Source organism: Tenrec ecaudatus, chromosome 10 (genome assembly GCF_050624435.1).
Source record: "Tenrec ecaudatus isolate mTenEca1 chromosome 10, mTenEca1.hap1, whole genome shotgun sequence".
Lineage (NCBI taxonomy): Eukaryota > Metazoa > Chordata > Mammalia > Afrosoricida > Tenrecidae > Tenrec > Tenrec ecaudatus.
The window spans coordinates 20810885-20829808 of NC_134539.1; the positions used below are offsets into that span (position 1 = coordinate 20810885).

At 43.0% G+C, this 18924-nt stretch overlaps 1 protein-coding gene across 1 annotated transcript; it reads right to left on the reverse strand.

The window, feature by feature from the left end:
• Positions 1-3171: 3171 nt before the first annotated feature.
• IFNB1 (interferon beta 1) lies at positions 3172-3735 on the reverse strand. Its single transcript, XM_075558868.1, has one exon. The coding sequence runs from the start codon at positions 3733-3735 to the stop codon at positions 3172-3174; it is 564 nt and encodes a 187-aa protein (XP_075414983.1).
• Between the last annotated feature and the right edge of the window lie 15189 nt (positions 3736-18924).

The window sequence follows — 18924 nt, forward strand, 5'->3', positions numbered from 1 at the left end:
TCATCATCATGAAATGGTTCCATTTGGATCAAAACCATTTCATATTCATTAGCTGATTTGAACCAGGAAAAAAAATGCCACAAGAAAGACTTTACTATCGCCATATGCTTATTTTCGATCTGTGTATTTTCTTTGAACTCTTTGTTCTAATAATTTTCGCATTTAAAAATTGGGTTATTTATTTTCATACTATTGAGGTTTGAAAGGTTTAAAAAGTTCATATCCTTTAAAAATTATAGATATATGTAATGTATGTGTGTATATGCGTTCTTTATCAGGTTTTGTCCTTTGTAAATTTCTCTCAGTCTGTTGTCCACTCTTTTCGTCTTCATTTTTTTAATTAAAAGATCATTTTATTGGAGCCTCTTACAACTCTTATTACAATCCATACTTCCATTATACCAGGCATATCTATACATATGCTGCCATCATTTTTTTCCCTAGACTTTTTCTTTCTATTGAGCCTTTGGGATCAGCTCCTCTTTTTTTCCTCCCTATGGTCCTTCCTATGATGCGTATGTAGAGAGAAATTCTACACACATTCAGATTCTAAGTGAGTAGTGGTCTTTAATGAAGGTGTAGAGGGCATGGAGGAGAGGTTTCACCACATCAGTGCGCATTATTTCAAGTTGAAGGTAAGACATTGCTTTGCTGAAAAGTCCCTTGGTCACTCTACCAGGAATGCTGCACTGCCTGCTTTCTGCCCGAGAGCAACGTGGCGCCACACCATCTTGTGGACGTCTCCATGTCTCCCCCTCTCCAGAACAAACAGGTGTACACAAACATGCTATAGGCCTTTAACTGACTTTTTTGGTTTCTATGTCCCTAATCTCAAGATCTCCCCCTCACATCTCAGGAACCTTCATAAAATCTTTTTCTTAAAAAAAGAATACTTTTTTCCCAAAGAGGTATACTGGGACCAGCTAAGATAATAACAATTTCATACCTAGTACATGTCTTCAAGTGAACGCTGGTTCATGGTGGTGGCCTACATCATGTACACCACAAAATGGTGCCCGGTCCTCCACCAGACTGATGGTCATTGGTATGCTTGAGCCATGCTCAGAGGTGGCACACTGATTTCTAATTCTACAGGGGACACCTTCTACTGTCCTCCTAATCCCTAGCTCAAAGGCTGGGCAGACTTTTCAAGGGCTTTCCAGGCTCTCATCTTGTGGCTCATATCAGCCATTTGGCCCCATCAAGGGCCATTGCTGAGTACTTTGTTAGCATTCTCTGACTCATCTAAACCCTGCCTAGACTGCTTTTCTATATGCTGATGTTGCCCGGGCTTCCCAGACAAAGCAGAGCATGACTGCCAAAGGGTTTTTGGCAGGGCTTGGAAATAGAATAGCATGTGGGGAGATGGGAACAAAAGGGGAGCTTGTTGTATTTTTGGCTGGCTTGGAAAAAATGGTGACATTCCCTCAGGATGCCACTTCTTGGTTCCACAGCCCAAATGGCACAGATCTTGAACCAGAAGAGGGGGTCCAGCGCGATGAATCCATAGCTCACCGTCTGTCTGCGTGGGCATATCTTATTGGGAACTCTTGATTGACATATGTATCTTCTCCTAAAGTCTGAATCCGCTAAGAGGAACTTGGACTTGGGTACTGCTCTAAGAAGGAGGGGGAAAATCTCAACACAAATGAAAGCTTTTGTGATTCTGCCCTTTAGACTTCTTTCTTTATAATCTCGATTTGCTAGCTAGGTGATCTTGGGGTGATTACCAAATCTGTTTGAGACTTAGTTTACCCACCTGTAAAATGGGAAAAATGCCATTTTTGTCCCTTGCAAAGAGGATGACGCCCAATTCTGTATCCAAGAGCTCCCTACAGGGCTATTGCTTTGGAAGCTCTCAGTAAATGGCAGTAAGGATGACACTGACTCCTAAGGGGGCCAGTTATAGGGTCGCAATGACTCAATGCCAGCGAGTGAGAAGGAGGTCAATGCAAAGACAAAGCCTAGATGCCTGCCCCATGCCAACTAGGTGCCCACAAAGCCTCCTGAGAAAATTTTATTGTGCTAATGGATGCTCGAGGAAATGTCCATGCCTTCTTTGCGGGGCCCATTCCCCACCCCACCCCCAGCCCCCTGCCAGATATCCCTTTCTTTCCTGCATCCCAGTCTTTCACTCAGGTTGAAGCTGCACTGAAACCCTCCACACCTCGCTTGGATTTGCTCCTAGTGCATGACTTCAGAGAGGCAGAGCAGTAGGCAATACATGGCAGCTCGAATGTTCTTGGGATTCTTCATGAGCAAGGTAGGGGGGCCCTGGAGAAGAATTTATTTTCTGGCGAAAAAAAAACATGGAGAGAAATCCTAGCCAGGTAGCTGTATAGAGCTCTACAGCATAATACAGAATAGAGCTCTCCCTTGTCCTGGCATCAGTGCCCTGGAGGTGAATGGTGAGTCCCAGCTCCTTGAGAGTCCCATATTCCTGGGCACAATAAAAGGCGTTGTTGCCACACAGTGCCACAAAAGTACCTGGGATTTCTCACCCATACACCTAGGGGGCACGCCAAATTGTAAAATCCGGTTCAGGTAAACCCACCGTGCAGCTAACTGGGATGGGCTTAGGTAAGCCTCAGAGTTTGCTGGCCTTGCCTGCCACTGTTATGGCCAGGCAACTCTTTCCACTCCAGGACTCGAGACCCTGGACCTCAGAGCAGAAGCAGTGGGCTCTCCAGGCTCTACTTTCAAAGGCTGCCTGCGTCTTCCCCCCACCCCTCTGCAGATGCAGGCCACATGGGTTCCCTTAGAAATCCCAGGATTCCTTATCCTCTCTTACCTTCTTCCTCCTATTTGACTTCTGTGGATTTGTAATTCCTTGAAGGCAAGATCCAGAACCTAATCCTATTCTGTAGGCGCATTTTACATAGACCATCTAATGGGTGCCCAGCGGCTCTTAATATGCATAGTTATGGATGTCCATAACGTCAAATTGAAATTAAAACAGTTAACGTTGACTTTCATGTTATTTAAAAAAAGGTTTTATTTTCCAAGGGTTTAAATAAGGAATAAAAAAAATAACTTAATGCATAAATTAATTGAAAAAGTTCAAAGTCTCTTGCTGTTCTTGCAGTCATTTAAAGCGTTTCTGCTGGCTGAAGAATGTCTGGCATTGTGGTCAAGGTGGCCCCTGTCCCAGGGACACGGGCTGGCGGAGCCTCATTTGTGGAGGTAATCAGTAAGTCTGCCCAGAAAGGAGAAGTTCCTGAGGAGTTCTACCCGGACGATTGTCCAGGCACAGCTGCTGAAGTCCTTGGCTCTCAGATACCGCAGGATTCTGAGGTAATAGCGCTTCAGGTGCAGAATGGTCCTCATGGTGCCCCTGGTGGCATTCTCTTCCTCCAGCTCTTCCTCCAGGATGGTTTCCAGATGGTCCATCTGCTTATAGAGCTCACTTAGAAGGTTCTCGACGATGGTCTCATTCCAGCCAGTCTTGGAGACCTTTCTTTTTAAAATCCGAAAGATCTGCTGCACCATCTCATAGATAACCAATGTGGCGTCCTCCTTCTCGAAGTGCTGTGGTTGTTTAACCTCTGCGGGGATCTCGAAGTTCGCCCTGTCCTCGAGGCAAGCTTCAAGGGTCCCATTCAACTGCTGCAGGAGCTTCTGGCACGCCAAGTTGCTGCTCCTTTGTTGGAAGTGAAGCAGGTTGTAGCTCCTGGAGAACGCCATGGTCGCGAAGCACAGCAGGAGAGCCATGTGGAGGATGCCCCTGGCGGTCATGATGGAAATGGGCCCCAGGTTGTCGGGTGCTACCTGTGGGCCTGGTGAAGGCTTCGAGAGGCTGAGTGTGAATGTCATCCTCCATGGGTCTGGGCTCTTTATATGGGATGGTCCCACAGGCAGAGGAAATTCCCATTTTCACTTCTCTCTTTCAGTTTTCCTATGTCACTTTCTAGGGCAGTCATTCATCAAATTCTTTAAGTCACTGCTAAAGTATGAATATGATGATTTTTCTCTAAGCTCCTGACTACTTTATTCTATTCATATCTACCTATGTCTGAAAGACATATAGAAACTATGAAGATTTCTCACAGTTTGTAGCATTTCAGTGAAGTGATAAATTGTAAAGGAAAAAAAGCTAACAAGGTCAAGCTGTTGAGAACTCCATGATCTCCTGGGATCTTCCCAGCACTGAAAACACCAGGATTCTCCCGGAAAGACTGGAAGTTAGCATCTACCCAGTGGCACCACGGAAGAAAGGGATGGTGATCTACTTCCTCAAAAAACAAAACCAAAACCGTACCATTGAAAACTCCGTGGAGCAGCTCAGCATGTGAAATTGTAATAGTAAGACTGGAACTGAGGGAACCTCCACCAGTATTTTTTGTTTGGCTTTTAAATTGGAAAGGCAGGTCAATGCCATAGCAAGTGGGTGTCATGGGTAAAGTCTGGGATATGTGAAAAACATTTTTTATTTCAAATACTTTTATTGGGCACTCTTACATCTCTTATCACAATCCATACATTCTTCCAGTGTGTCAAGCACATTTGCACATATGCCGCCATCATCATTTTCAGCATTCTCTCCCCACTTGAGCCCCTGATATCAGCTCCCCATTTCTTTGCCCTCCCTCACGAACTCTTCATAAGTTATAGATTATTATTTCCATATCTTACATTGTCCTCCATCGCCCCTCACCCACTTTTCCACTATTCGTCCACCTGGAAGGGGGTTCTAGATTGATCCGACCTTGTGATCAGTTCCCCCTTTCTCCCCACACCCTCCCCAATCCTCCAGGTATCTCTACTCTCCTTGTTGGCCCCGAGGGGTTTATCTCTCCTGGATTCCCTGTGTTGTGGGCTCTTATCTGTAGCAGTGTGCATGCTCTGGTCTAATCCGATGTGTAAGGTAGAAATGAGGTCATGATAGTCGGGGGAAGGAAGCACCAAGGAACTAGAGGAAAATCACGTATTTCATCGGCACTATTTTCAAATCCCTCAGTCACAGCTCCCTTTTGAGCAAAGTCCTACACTGAGAAAAAACTCTGGAAATGGAAAAAAAATTGAGCAGGATAGAACCCAAGACCAGGTCAAACCACTGTGGAAATAGAAAACAGACACCTCAAAACAGTGGTTACTTCGTGAACACTTCACAGTAACAACAGAAGAGGGAGCTCCGTGAAGTCAGTAAAACCATCCTGAACTGCTCATCCTCCTTGAACCTCGGGGCGGGGGGGGGGGGGGGGGAGGATCTAGCAACAACAAAGTACTATGAATGAAGAGCTACTTACTTTAAGAAAGAACTACTTACTCTAAGAAAGAAAGAGAATAATTACTCTTCAAATGAGAAAACTATACTAATTATTAACCCCCAAGACGGGTCAAGATCGTGGCACACTACTTCTGAAGACGTTCACAAACCCTTTAGAAATGTTATTAACAACCTCAAAGAAGCTTAGGAAAACCTTAAAATTAGATAATAGCTATTGGAAAGGAGTAGAAACAAGAGTTATAAAAGTCCTCATTTTTTGGATGAATAAGATAAACAAGAAATCAGCAGATTTAGGGAAATGTGTCACTGAAGAAGAGTTTCAAAGAGAGAATACAAAATGAAAAACAGTAACAAGAATCCAATAGCACATAAAAATAATATGTCATGACCAAGGGAAATTGAATGTGGGAAAGCCTCAATATGATATGGCCCATGCTCTTTGGACATGTCCTCACCTGGGCCCAGTGCCTGCAGAAGGACATCATGGCTGCTACTGTAGCAGGTCTGTGAAAAAGAACCTACGATGAGCTGGGCTGACACAGGAACAGTTGGGAGATGGCTCAGGACCAGGCTGTGTTTCGTTCTGCAGTGCACAGGGTTGGCACCTACTTGATGTCACCTACCAACAACATGCTAGAGTCGATAGTTCTTGAAAACACTCTAATTCAAAGAGAGTAATCCTTCTTCTGTATTCCTAATGCATTGTCTGAATGTTGCATAGGTCTGAGCAAAGTGTCATGGCTTGGGTCAGGTGCACTTAAATCCCCAAGATAAAAATCTTGGCTTCTTACCATTTTCAAGTGGTCTTTTGAAGCAGTTGTATCCAGTGTAATACGGCACTTGATTTCTTGACAGCTGTTTCCATGGTGTTGCTTGTGGCTCCAAATAAAATTAGATCCTTGACAAATCCATAGTTTTCTCATTTATCATGATGTTGCTTATTGGTCCGGTTGTAAGGACTTTTGAATTCATTATGTTGAGATCCATACTATAATCCACCCTGAAGGCAGTAGTCTTTGACCTTCGACAGTAAATACTTCAAGTCCTTGTTCACTTTCAGCAAGCAAGGTTGTGTCATCTGTATGCTGTCATCTGCACATTGGAGCTTTCCTCCAATCCTGATGTTGAGTTCTTCTCCATATAGTCCAGCTTCTCGAAATCTTTGCTCAGCACACATATGAAATAAGTCTGGTGAAAAGACACCATGCTAACACACACTTTCCTGATATTAGATCACTCACTGTCCCCTTGTTCTGTCCAATGACTGTCTGTTGGTCTGTGTCCGGGTTCCACGTGAGCACAATTAAGTGTTCTGGAGTCCCCATTCTGTGTAATGTTATCCATTATCTGTTATGATTCACACAGCTGAATGCCTTTCTCTAGTCAATAAAACAGAGGGCAACTTCTTTCTGGGATTCTCCACCAAGATTCATCCAACATCATTTGATATTCTCTTCTGAATCCAATGGGAATTTCCTGTCAATGTACTACTGCAACAGCTTTGAATTCTCTTCAGCAAAACTTTGCCTGTGTGTAATATGAATGAAATTGTCCAGCAACTTTCACAGTCCACTGAATAACTTTTCTGTGAAATGGACATACATGTGCATCTCTTCTAAAAGGCTGTTCAAAAGTTCTTGGCATTGATGACTGGTGCGTCCATTCTGGCATCCGTTTGTTGAACCAGTTCCACGGATATTCCAGCAACTCTAGAGCCTGGTGGCTCATCAACGCTATCAGTGCCGCTTAGACTTCTTCCTCCAATGACATTGGTCCTTGATCATGTGCTAGCCCCTGAAATTGCTGAATGTCAACCACCTCTTTGTAGTAAACTGTCTGCATAGCCCTTCCATCTCCTTTGGATGCATCCTGCATTATTCAGTACACACATTTGGTCCCTAGAATATTTCAGTGTTGCAACTTGAGGCTGAATTTGTTTCATCAGTTCTTTCATCTTGAGAAATTCCAAGCACGTTCTTCCCTTTTGGTTTCTTTCTTTTTTTTTTTTTTTGGTGTTTGTTTTGGGTTTTTTGGTTTGTTGTTGTTGTTTGTTCCCTTTTAGTTTCTTAACTCCTATCTTGGCACATGCCATACCGTATCTTCTCAGACAGGCTCTGCTCTGTTCAGCTCTTTTACTTCATCATTGTTCCTCTTGCTTTAACTGGTCGACATTCAGTAACAAGTTTCAGAGTCTTTTCTGAAATCCATTTTAGTCTCTTCTTTCTTCCCTGTCTTTTCAATGACATTTGGCTTTTCATGTGTAGGATGTCCTTGATGTCACTCCACTCTTTGCCTGGTCTCTGGCTATTGCTGCTCAATGCAGCACATCTGTCCTTGAGATGCTCTCTCAATTCAGGTGGGTGGTGGGTTATGGTCAAGGTCACACCTTGCCTCTTGTGGACTTATTTTAATTTTCTTATTTTCTTCAACTTCCACTTGAACTGGCATATGAATCAATTGGTGGTCTGGTGCACCATTGCCAATGACCTTGTTCTGTAGGTGATTTGATTCCTGTGTATTCAGTTCTTCTGGTGAGGTCCACATGCATAATCTCCACTTATGTTGTTAAAATAAAAGTTTTTGCAGTGCATATTGAGTTATGGTCACTGAATAGGGCCCTTCGAGCCACGGTTCCTTATATGATACAAGGTGGTTCTCTATTTTATACCCCTGTGATTATGGTCCCATGTTGCAGGGAATTCCTGACTCTGCTGATGGACAGGAGTAGGGTGGGATTGTGACCTGATCTTGATGAGGGTGGGGGCTGAGCCACAACCTTCGTTTCTTTGTGGCCATCTTTAAGACCCCGTCTTAGAATGTGAACCCGGGACCACGATTTGATTTCCTTAAGAATATCTTTCATACCTTTTGTAGAGGGTGTGAATTTTTTTCTTGAGACCATTGATTTCCTACCTGGTAGAGGGTGTGGCTTAAGACTCTGTTTTAGTGGGGCATAAAAGTTCTGGTTCTAACACACATCACCTCACCTAGAAAGATCTCAATTTTTCCTGACTGTGCTTTGGTGGAAGCAAGAAGACCTGCTGCTGTGGCTTATGGGGGCTTTTTTTTTTTTTTTGGCTTTTAGCTCAGGACCCTACATTTGGCTTGGATTTTGGACTGAATAGCCATAACCACATGAGACATTTCCTCAAAGTTGTGTGAGTTTCTGTGGGATGTCGCAGCGGACCTCAGAACACAGGGATGTGAGGGGTTATAGTCCAGGGAGGAAGAGGGCTGGGCATGGAGCAAAGCAGTACCTCGGAAGAATTGGACGTTTGGGACATCTTCAATCTCCAACTCCTTACATCGAGTCCGGTATTAATTCTTACATAAGAAGTTATCACCAATAAATAATCTGGAGGAGAAAACAAAGGGACCTACAGTTCCGGGGGGACACAGGAGAGGGGAAGGTAGAGGAAAGGAAGTGGGTGTTAACAAACCCAGGGGCAAGGGAACAGGTGACCTGATATCGATGGCGAGGAGGGTGTAGGAGGCCTGGTAGGGCTTGATCAAGGGCAATATATCCAAGAGGAATCACTAAAACCCAAATGAAGGCTGAACATGATTGTGGGACAAGAGGAAAGTAAAAGAACTAGGAGGAAAAGAACATTTATAGAGGTCTAAATACAGGCATGCAGATATGTAAATATATTTATATGTAACAATAGGGAAATAGATCTATGTACATATATTTATATGTTAAGTATCAAGGTAGCAGACAGATATTGAGTCTCCACTCAAGTACTCCCTCAATACAAGAACACTTTGTTCTAATAACCTGGTATTCTGTGATGCCCAGCTTCCTGGGAAATTACTGAAGACAAAATGGGTGCATAGCAAATGTGATGAAGAAAGCTGATGGTGCCCGGCTATCAAAAGATATAGTGTCTGGGGTCTTATAAGCTTGAAGATAAACGAGTGACCATCTAACTGAGAAGCAACAAAGCCCACATGGAAGAAGCACACCAGCCCGTGGTGTGATCATGAGGCGTCAATGGAGATTAGGTATCAGGCATCAAAGACCCAGAACAAACAATCATATCAGTGTGAATGAGGGGGAGTGTGGAGTGGAGACCCAAAGCCCATCTGTAGGCAACTGGACACCCCCTTACAGAAGGGTCTCAGGGAGACGAGCCAGTCAGGGTGCAGTGTAGCAACAATGAAACATACAACTTTCCTCTAGTTCTTTAATGCTTCCTCTACCCCACTATCATGACCCCAATTCTACCTTACATATCCTGCTAGACCAGAGCATGTACACGGGTACAGACAAGAGCTGGAAACACAGGGAATCCAGGACAGAAAAGCCCCTCGAGACCAATATTGAGAGTAGCCATACCAGGAGGGTCAGGGGAAGGTTTGGGGAGGAAGGGAGAACGGGTCACAATGACCTACATATAACCTCCTTCCTGGGTGATGGACAACAGAAAAGTGGCTGAAGGGAGCGTAAGACATGACAAAGTAATAATAATTTATAAATTATCCCTGGTTTGGTAGGTTGTGAGGGAGGAGAAAAAAATGAGGAGCTGATACCATGGGCTCAACTAGAAAGAAAATGTTTTCAAAATGTTGATGGCAACAACTGTACAAATGTGCTTGACACAACGCGTGTTTGTATGGATTGTGATAAGAATTGTACAAGCCCCCAATAAAATGAATTAAAAAGAATAAAAAAGAAGTTATTACCACACATATGTCATTGTAAAATTCTACCATGCAATCTCTTAGGTCATTTCTATCATTGAGACTATATTTTCCTAGTACAAGTTCTTGTTCTTCTTTATTTCCAACTTTCACATTCCAATCACTAGTAGTTATCAAGGTACATTGATAGCATGCTGGATTAATTTCAGATACCAAAAATTGGTATCAATCTTCTAAGTCTTCCTCTTTTCATAACTCAACTTTAGCATGCATATGAGGCAATTGAAAGGCCATGACTTAGATCAGAGGCACTTTAGTATTCAAAGTGATGTATTTGCTTCTTAAACTTTAAAAAAAACCTTTTGTACACTTGCTCCATGTAATATTTGATTCCTTGATTTCTGCCTTGAAAAGCATTGATTGTTGAGCCAAGTAGAACTAAGTCATTGATAACTTCAATTTCTTCTCTGTTGGTGCTGATAAATACTAAATATATTCTGATGGGTCCTTAGGAGCGACTTGACAATTGTGGAAAATAAGACAGATAACAGGGCACAGAGGTTCCTTGTCCCTACGTCAGGACCAAGAGAGTGAATGCATTTTCCAATGGCTAGATATCATCACGGGGCTTACTGATCTTTCAAAAGGTACACATGTCATACGGCGAACATGTTGCACAGGCAATGGGTCATATCACAAGTGGATAACATAATGGGCAATGAAGTGGGTCATCATCTTGACCTCATACTAGTTGACCCCCGACCTCACTGAGTCCTCCCCATGGGAGCAATCTATGATCTGTATCAGAAAGAGATATTATAAGAGGGCTTGCTACATTACACGATGGGTTGGGCTATAAAACCTGATTGCTCTTATCTACAAATAACCTTCAGTCATAGTGAATAGCCAGATGTAGGCATGAGACATCTTTCATGGGAGCTCCTTTATGACAATTTCTTTATGGGGGGGGATTATTGGAGGGACCGTGCTCAGTCATGAGAATGTGTATTAAGACTTATATCTCATAACTGTGAGGGCCTTCCTCTGCCGGAGTCAGATTTCCAGACTCCGTAATTATGAGCTTAGAGAACTGGGCTGTTTACATTCTCCTTCAGTCCCTCCGTTTACCACAACCCTGGACTGCCATAATAACAAATCAGTTTTAGAAGTAATAGAACCAGAATGTTTCATAGACATGAGGACAGCAAAACTTTGGCTCACTTGCTTTGTACACAGCGCCAGGAAAGACCAACTGCTAGGAAAGGGCACCAAGGTCGCTGGAAGGCCAACAAAAATGAGATGAACATTCAATGGGGGAGGCGGCCATACCAGTCATAACAATGGACTCAGATATATCAACCATGATGAAGCAAGTTCAGGATTGGGCAACATTTGGTTCTATGCACACGGTTTTTATATACATAATGTTGAGGAGCCCTGGTGGCATAGTGGGTCGGAGTAGGGCTGTGATCTGCAAGATCTAATGTTAGAAATTTCCAGTCTCTCCTCGAGAGACAGGGAGGCTTTCTATCCCCAGAGACAATTACAGTCTCAGAACCCCACAGGAGCAGTTCTACCCTGTCCAATGGGGCCACGATGAGTCTGTGTGGACTCCGTGGCAGGGAGTTAGAGTTTTTACACTTAAGGCCGCCCTAAGTTGGAGCCTTCTCACTTGCAACAACAGCCCGAGAGCTTTGAAGTGGGTGAAGATGCAGCAAGCAAGAATAACCTTGCTTTTAAAAAATGTTTTTTCTCCATAATAGGAAAATGTCTTTTAACAGTTTTTGTTTGAAATAAAATGTAATCTTACTATAGTTGAAATAAAATGAAATAAAATAAATCTTACTCAATTTGAACCATTATGTTACATAGCTAGCATAGGGACTTGGGTGTCCATTACGCATGCTCAGAGGTTTGTGCTTCCGGCCAGGAAGGGGTGGTACACCTAGGTGGCATTACCCCTGGATTGGCCCATCTGGCCCAGGTGAATTCAATTCAGCCAATGGGGTCAACCAGGATCATCGACCACGCCTCCCAGCAGAGGACCTGAAAAGCCAGACCAGAATCTAGAGCCTTGTGGCCCTTCTGCTTCTCAAGCTGCTCCTCAGGGGTCTCCTCTGGCCTCAGGACTCCACATGCACATGTCAAGGGCCCTGAGGTGCCTATGTAAACCTGAAGCTCCTTCTAACTTTCATAAAACTCACTAGGATCACAAACCAGGCTTTGGCGTGAATTCTTTCTCATGAGAAGCCAAGGACCCAGGTGTCTCTCTCCCACGAGAGAGATCTAACGTTTCTTGTTTTATTCAAACTTACTTTTTAGTTATTTGAGTCATAGGAAAATAAAAAGTACTCAATTATCTTAAAAAGTGGGATATAAAATTAAACAGGCAACATCCAAGACCAAAGTTTAAAATCATAGCCATTGAGTCAACTCAGACTCGTCGCCATTGTTTGGGACAATGGAGAATGGCCCCAGTGGGTCTCCAAGGCGGCAGATCTCAACTGGAGCAGAGAGTCTTCTTTTCTCCCACGGAGCAGCGAGTAGTTTCAAACCACCAGCGTTTCAGTCAGCAGCGCAATGCAGAGCCGTCTATACTACCAGGGGTCCCAGATGCAACGTAGATACCAAAATCACACACACAACAATAATAGGAAATGTGTCAACATTTTATAGTGGGTACTTTTTTCTTGTGGGACTAAAGGGTTATTTTTTACGCCCCCCTTTATGTGCTTTTCCAATTCTCTAGAGTGAACAAGTGTTCTTTCATAGTAAGCTCATCTACTCTGAAAGGAAGAGCCTGTTTGCTTCTTTGGCCTCTGATGAGGGCTTGGTTGTCTCCTGCTTTTGGCCTTTCCATTCAGCTCCCACTGGACCCTCCGTCTTCTTGCTGGATTCTACACCATACATTTTAGAAAAACCAAAAGCCTCAACTGTTTCGCTGTCAAACACCCCTTTTCCTTTTCCCTTTCCCTTTCAAATTTTGGCGATTGCATAATTTCTCAGAGGTCTTTCTCTTTGAAAAGCTTCCTTGGTGTATTCTCGAATCATCCATGGCTCACAGTACAGATAGCCTGATCCATGCCATCTGCTCGTATAAGGGTGATTTGCAAGCTCTTATAGAGCTAACTGCATTCCACACCCCCAAAGTGCTTCTGAGAGCCTTCTCCCGCTGCCCACATTCAATGGTCTCTGAGCCTCAGTGCTGAAATGGTCTTCAGAGAGAGTACAGCCGACTCACAACACACTCACTGTCATCACAACGTCCCTAGAGGAGGGAGTAGAACCCTCTTATAAGAGTGTCCAATGTTGTGATCTTTAAGGAAGCAGACCTCCACATCTTTCTCCCGGGAGTGGGTCCGTGGGTTCAAACCACAGACTCAGCTTTCAGTTGGCAGGTGAGCATGAGCCACGGCATCACGGGCTCCTTGTTTGTAACCGAGTGGAATTTAATGATGGAGGCAGCAGGAGTAGCAGTAGGATTTGTGGCTGTTTGAGCACTTGTTGCGTACCATTCTTTCACTCATCCTCCTCATAAATATTTGAGACGAAGCATCATCCTTTCCAGTTTACAAAGGAGGAGGCTGGGACTCAGAGGTGAAATACTGTGCCCGAGACACGCACAGCTGATGAGATGGGTGGGACGCATTCAGATCTTCTCTCTTCCCAGTAGACTTCACAGTTAGACGACGCAGTACGTTGTGACCCGTGCCTTCAGGTAGGGACAGAGTGCTGAGGATGGTAGTGGTGGTTGCTGTCCAAAGGAATTCGTCCTCGCAGAGAGAATGAGGCACTGAATGTACTTAATCCAAGCCATGTGCCCAAATAAGAGGTAGAATTGGGTAAGTAGAGATGGTTGTGGATAGAGGTAGAGGACATGGTAGGTCAGTGTTATCCAATAGAAATATTGCACATTTTTATACTTAAAAAAAATCAGTGGCTGTGCTATATGAATAAAAGGAAAATAGACAAAGTTAATTTTAATAATATAGTTTAGCTAATGTGTCCAAAATATCACTTCAGTGCGTAACCAATATAAAATTATTAATGTGATCTCTCCCTGGGAGATGGATGGCAGAGAAGGGGGGGAAGGGAGACTCCGGATAGGGCAAGATACGACAAAATAACGATCTGTGGATTATCAAGGGCTCATGAGGGAGGGAGAGCGGGGAGGGAGGGGGAAAAAAAGAGGACCTGATGCAGAGGGCTTAAGTGGAGAGCAAATGCTTTGAGAGTGATTAGGGCAAAGAATGTACGGAGGATGTGCTTTATACAATTGATGTATGTATATGTGTGGATTGTGACAAGAGTTGTATGAGCCCCTAATAAAATGTAGGGAAAAAAAGAAAATGATTAGGTCAAAGAATGTACAGATGTGCTTTATACAATTGATGTATGTATATGCATGGATTGTGATAAGAGTTGTATGAGCCCCTAATAAAATGTTAAAAAACATTATTAATGAGATGTAAAACAGCATTGCTGGCGAGTCAATTCTGACTCATGGTGATCCCATGTAAGTAGAAGTAGAATTTTGCACCAAACTTTTTCCAATGACTGGTTTTTCAGAAGCAGGCCTTTCTTCTTGTTTACCTCAGGGTGAGCTTGAACCTTCCACCTTTCCATTCGCAGTTGAACAAACCAACTAATTGCACATGTTGGTGGTATTAGGTGCCATCGAGTCAGTCCCGATTCACAGCAACTCTACGCACAACAAAATAAAATACCCCCCAGTCCTGCGCCATCCTCACAGTTGTTCCTGTGTTTGAGCCCATTGTTGCTATCACTGGGTCAATCCGTTTTGTCAAGGGCCTTCTCCTTTTCCCCTGTGTCCCTCTCTACTTTGTTCTGAAGACTTGGTAAATGTAACTTCTCCCTAATAGGAGTCCTTAGTCGGACAACCACCACGTGCCTGTCCGTTTGTTGCACTGTATGGGCTTTTGCGCTGCTCTGCTGCTGACAGCTGATGTCACTGAGGTGGTAGGCACTAGCTATTTTGTGGGGTGCCGTCAAGTTGGTTCAGACCCATAGTGGCCCCGTGTGCAGTAGAATGAAATGTTGCCATCCTTCACCGTCCTCACAATTGTTCCTGTGTCTGAGGCCACGGGGCAGCCACTGTGTCAGTTCATCTTGTTGACAGCCATCCGTCCCCTTTTTTCACCGTCCCTCTACTTTAGCATGCATGACGTACTTCTCCAGGCACCAGTCTCTTCTGATACTATGTCCAAAGTATGTAAGACGAAGCCTTGCTATCCTTGCCTCTAAAGAACAGTCTGGTCGCACCAATTCCAAGACAAAACTAGCAGGTTTCAGCGGAGCTTCCAAGCTAAGAGCAGGCTGCAAAGAAGGAGTAGGCGGCATACTTCAGAGGACTTACCAACTGAAAACTTATAGACAGCACAAAAACATCGTCAGATACTGAAAACCTCATTAATAGAAACATAACAGAGTTGTATGAGCCCTCAATAAAATAATTTAAATTAAAAAAAATAGGAACAGAAAATTATCAGAGATAGTACCAAAAAAATGAACTCTTCAGGTCTGAAGGCTTTGAAAATATGACTAAGGAAAACTGCCGCCCCAAAGCAGTCACCCATCCTGGTACAGGATGGAGAAAGCCCGTGGTGTAAAACCTTTGGGACCTTCATGTGCAAAGAAACAGTTAAAAAATCTGCTAATAATCAGAACTTGGAATGTACAAAGTATGTATCTAGGAAAATTGGAAGTCGGAAAAATGAAATGAAACACAAAGCTCAATATTCTAGGCATTAGTGGGCTGAGATAGACAGGTATTGAATGATAATTGACCGTTTGGGATTAGAAAATCAAGTGGTTTACTATGCCAGGAATGATATATTCAAGAGGAATGATGCTGTATTCATCATCTAAAAGGACATTTCAAGATCTACCTTGAAATACAATGCTGTCTGTGGTAAGACTATATCTATCTGAACATAAGGAAATCCAATCAATACAACTATCTAAATTTATGTGCCAACCATTAAATCTAGTGAGGAAGAAATTGAAGCATTCTACCAACTTCTTCAGACTGCAGTTGATCAAACATGCTCACACTGATGATTGGAATGCAAAAGTCAGAAACAAAAAAGGCAACAGTAGTTGGAAAATAGGATCTTGGTGAGAGAAACTAAACTGGAGATTGCATCATCAGATTTTGCAACAAGACTAATGACTTGTTCATAGCAAATACTTTTTCTCAGCAACACAAAGGGTGACCATGCACTCAGCTTCGCAGATAGCACAAACAGAAATTAAATTGTCCACATCTGTGCAGATTTTACCCTTGAAGTGCATTTGGACTCTCGAGTACTCACCAGACCCTTGTAGCTAATGGTTACCATAGTGGATTGCATAGAACTAAATGGTAAGCCAGGAGGATGAGCAAGTTTGCAAAGATCAAATACAAGGAGCATCAGCTTGTAGACAGGCTCTATGTTGAGAGTCAAGGGGACTGGGAAGAGAAAGTCAGATTGAGATGTATTGTGGACCGTCTTGAAGGCCAGAGAGTAGCATTTTCAATTAATTCAAGATGCCCTTGGGGAGAGAGGGGACTGAAAATTTGCTCTTGGCAGAGTGGTGTGCAGAAATGTTGAAGAACGGGAGCGGCGAGCGGCCAGTAATGCCGAGCTCTGCCTAGGGCTTTTCATGGGTCTCAAAGGTGAAAAGACAATGGTGGTAACTTTGGAAAGGGAAGCAAAATAATGAAAGAGCATTCTCTTTTTTTCTAGTTTCTTTATCCTCCTACTATCTGCTTCCGTAAAGCGTTACAGTCTTGGAAATTCACGGGGGCAGTTGTACCCTGTTCTATATAGCATCACTATGAGTTGGCATCAACTCAATGGCAGTGAGCTTGGTTTTGGTTTATCTGGTATTTTACCCAATCGAGAACATTTCTGTTCTTTCCCTGGTCCTGAGAATCTAGTTATGATCATGGCAGAAGTCCACAAACAGGGTGTCTTTCTTCGTAAGGCACTATTCTTTATTTTAGATTCATTTCCCCTGTTTAGTTAGAGTTGTATCAGAATAAGGAAATTGATTTGTCCTTCTCTCTACTAGGGGAACCTATTTCAGGCCTGGCCCTGGTGTGTCTACATTATGAGGCTTAACACCTCAACCCATTAAGCTCACGGTGGACATTGTTGTCTAAAGCCATGATTGCCAGTGTCATTCGGTGCCCATCCCCTCCTACCAACTTTCTGTGGTGAAAAGGACTATTTCCTGTCACTGTTCCACTTTCCTCCAGCGAGTGGGGTTTTTCAGAGAGAAAGCTACATTTAGAAAGTAAAACTTGAATGACATTTTTCCATTTGAAATCAGCCTTGTTTAGAGATACTTGGCTCCAAACGTCAGACAGAAAGAAGCTTTGCCCCTCTTCTCAGTACCATTTTCTATGCGGGGCAATTACGTATTCTGAAACAACAACAGCAACAAATCCTTGCCCCCCATCTCTTCAATTATTTTACAAGGAAAAGAGTCCCTATCAAAGAATGATAAATTTGACAAGATGAATTATTGAGAAAACCATAAGCAGTGACAGCCTATTGAATCATGTACAATATAACAACAAAAAAATGTTTCCTGGGGTGTGGGGTGGGGGAAGAGGGGATAGAGTGGAGCTGATATAGGGAGTTCAAGAAGAAAGAAAATGTATTGAAACTGATTGTAACAATTGTACAAGACTTCTTGATGTGATTGGACTATGGGTTGTTATGATGTCTGTGAGAGTTCCCAATAAAAGGATAAAAAAAAGAAATTATGCCAAAAATAATCTTTCAAGGATATCTTGAGCAGTCAGCGAAGCCTATAATAATTTATATACATATAAAGAATTGTCCATCTTTCCTTTTTAAAGACGTTATTAAGGAATCATATACATAGAAAATCATATGTACATCTCAGTGAATTATAATAAAAGAAATATACCTTATACCTTTGTAAGCACAAACTAAGTAAAGAGGTAAACAAAAACAGTACCATTACAACAGAAACCTTCCTTGTCATACAGACGAGAGCTGCTGGTTTGACATCTGGCCAAACAGCATGTCAAATTTTTTCAGACAAGTATATTAGTACAATTTTTTAATTAAAAGATTAAAACCATCAGACTTGGTGAAGATATAAAGCAACACAATCTTTTATCCATTATTGGGTTGTCAATTCTTATAACTACTTTGTAAACCATGGCATTGTCTTTCAAAGCTGAAGTAAGTATACTCTGTTGTGAGATGTAGCCAATTAGTATGGGTTTTCTAGCCATTAACCAAATTAAGATTCTATTAAGAATAAGTGTGTTTGAGTCATGGTGCTGGTGAAGATTATTGAAAGTACCATGGATGACAAATGGGTACATATGCAAATGTGGTGAAGAAAGCTGATGGTGCCCGGCTATCAAAAGGTATAGTGTGTAGGATCTTAAAGGCTTAAAGGTATAGTGTCTAGGGTCTTAAGCGGCCATCTAGCTCAGAAGCAACAAAGCCCACATGGAAGAAGCACACCAGCCTGTGTGATCATGAGGTGTCGAAAGGATCAGGTATAAGGCATCATCAGAACAAAAAAAAATCTTACCATAGTGAATGGGGGGGAGTGCAGATGGAGACCCAAAGCCCATTCGTTGGCCACTGGAGATCCTCTTACAGAGGGGTCTAGGGGAGGAGATGAGCCAGTCAAGGTGCGATGCAGCAACGATGAAAATACATCTTTCCTCTAGTTCCTAAATGCTTCCTCCCCAACTTCCCCAATGCCCCCCCCAACTATCATGATCCAAATTCTACCTTGCAAGTCTGGCTAGACTAGAGGATGTACACTGGTATAGATAGGAACTGGAAACACAGGGAATCCAAGGTAGATGATCCCTTCAGGACCAGGGTTGTGAGTGGCGATACTGGGAGAGTTAAGGGAGAGTGGGTTGGAAAGAGGGAACCGATTACAAGGATCTACATGTGACCTCCTCCCTGGGGGATGGTCAACAGAAAAGTGGGTGAAGGGAGACATTGGACAAGTCAAGATATGACAAAATAATAATTTATAAATTA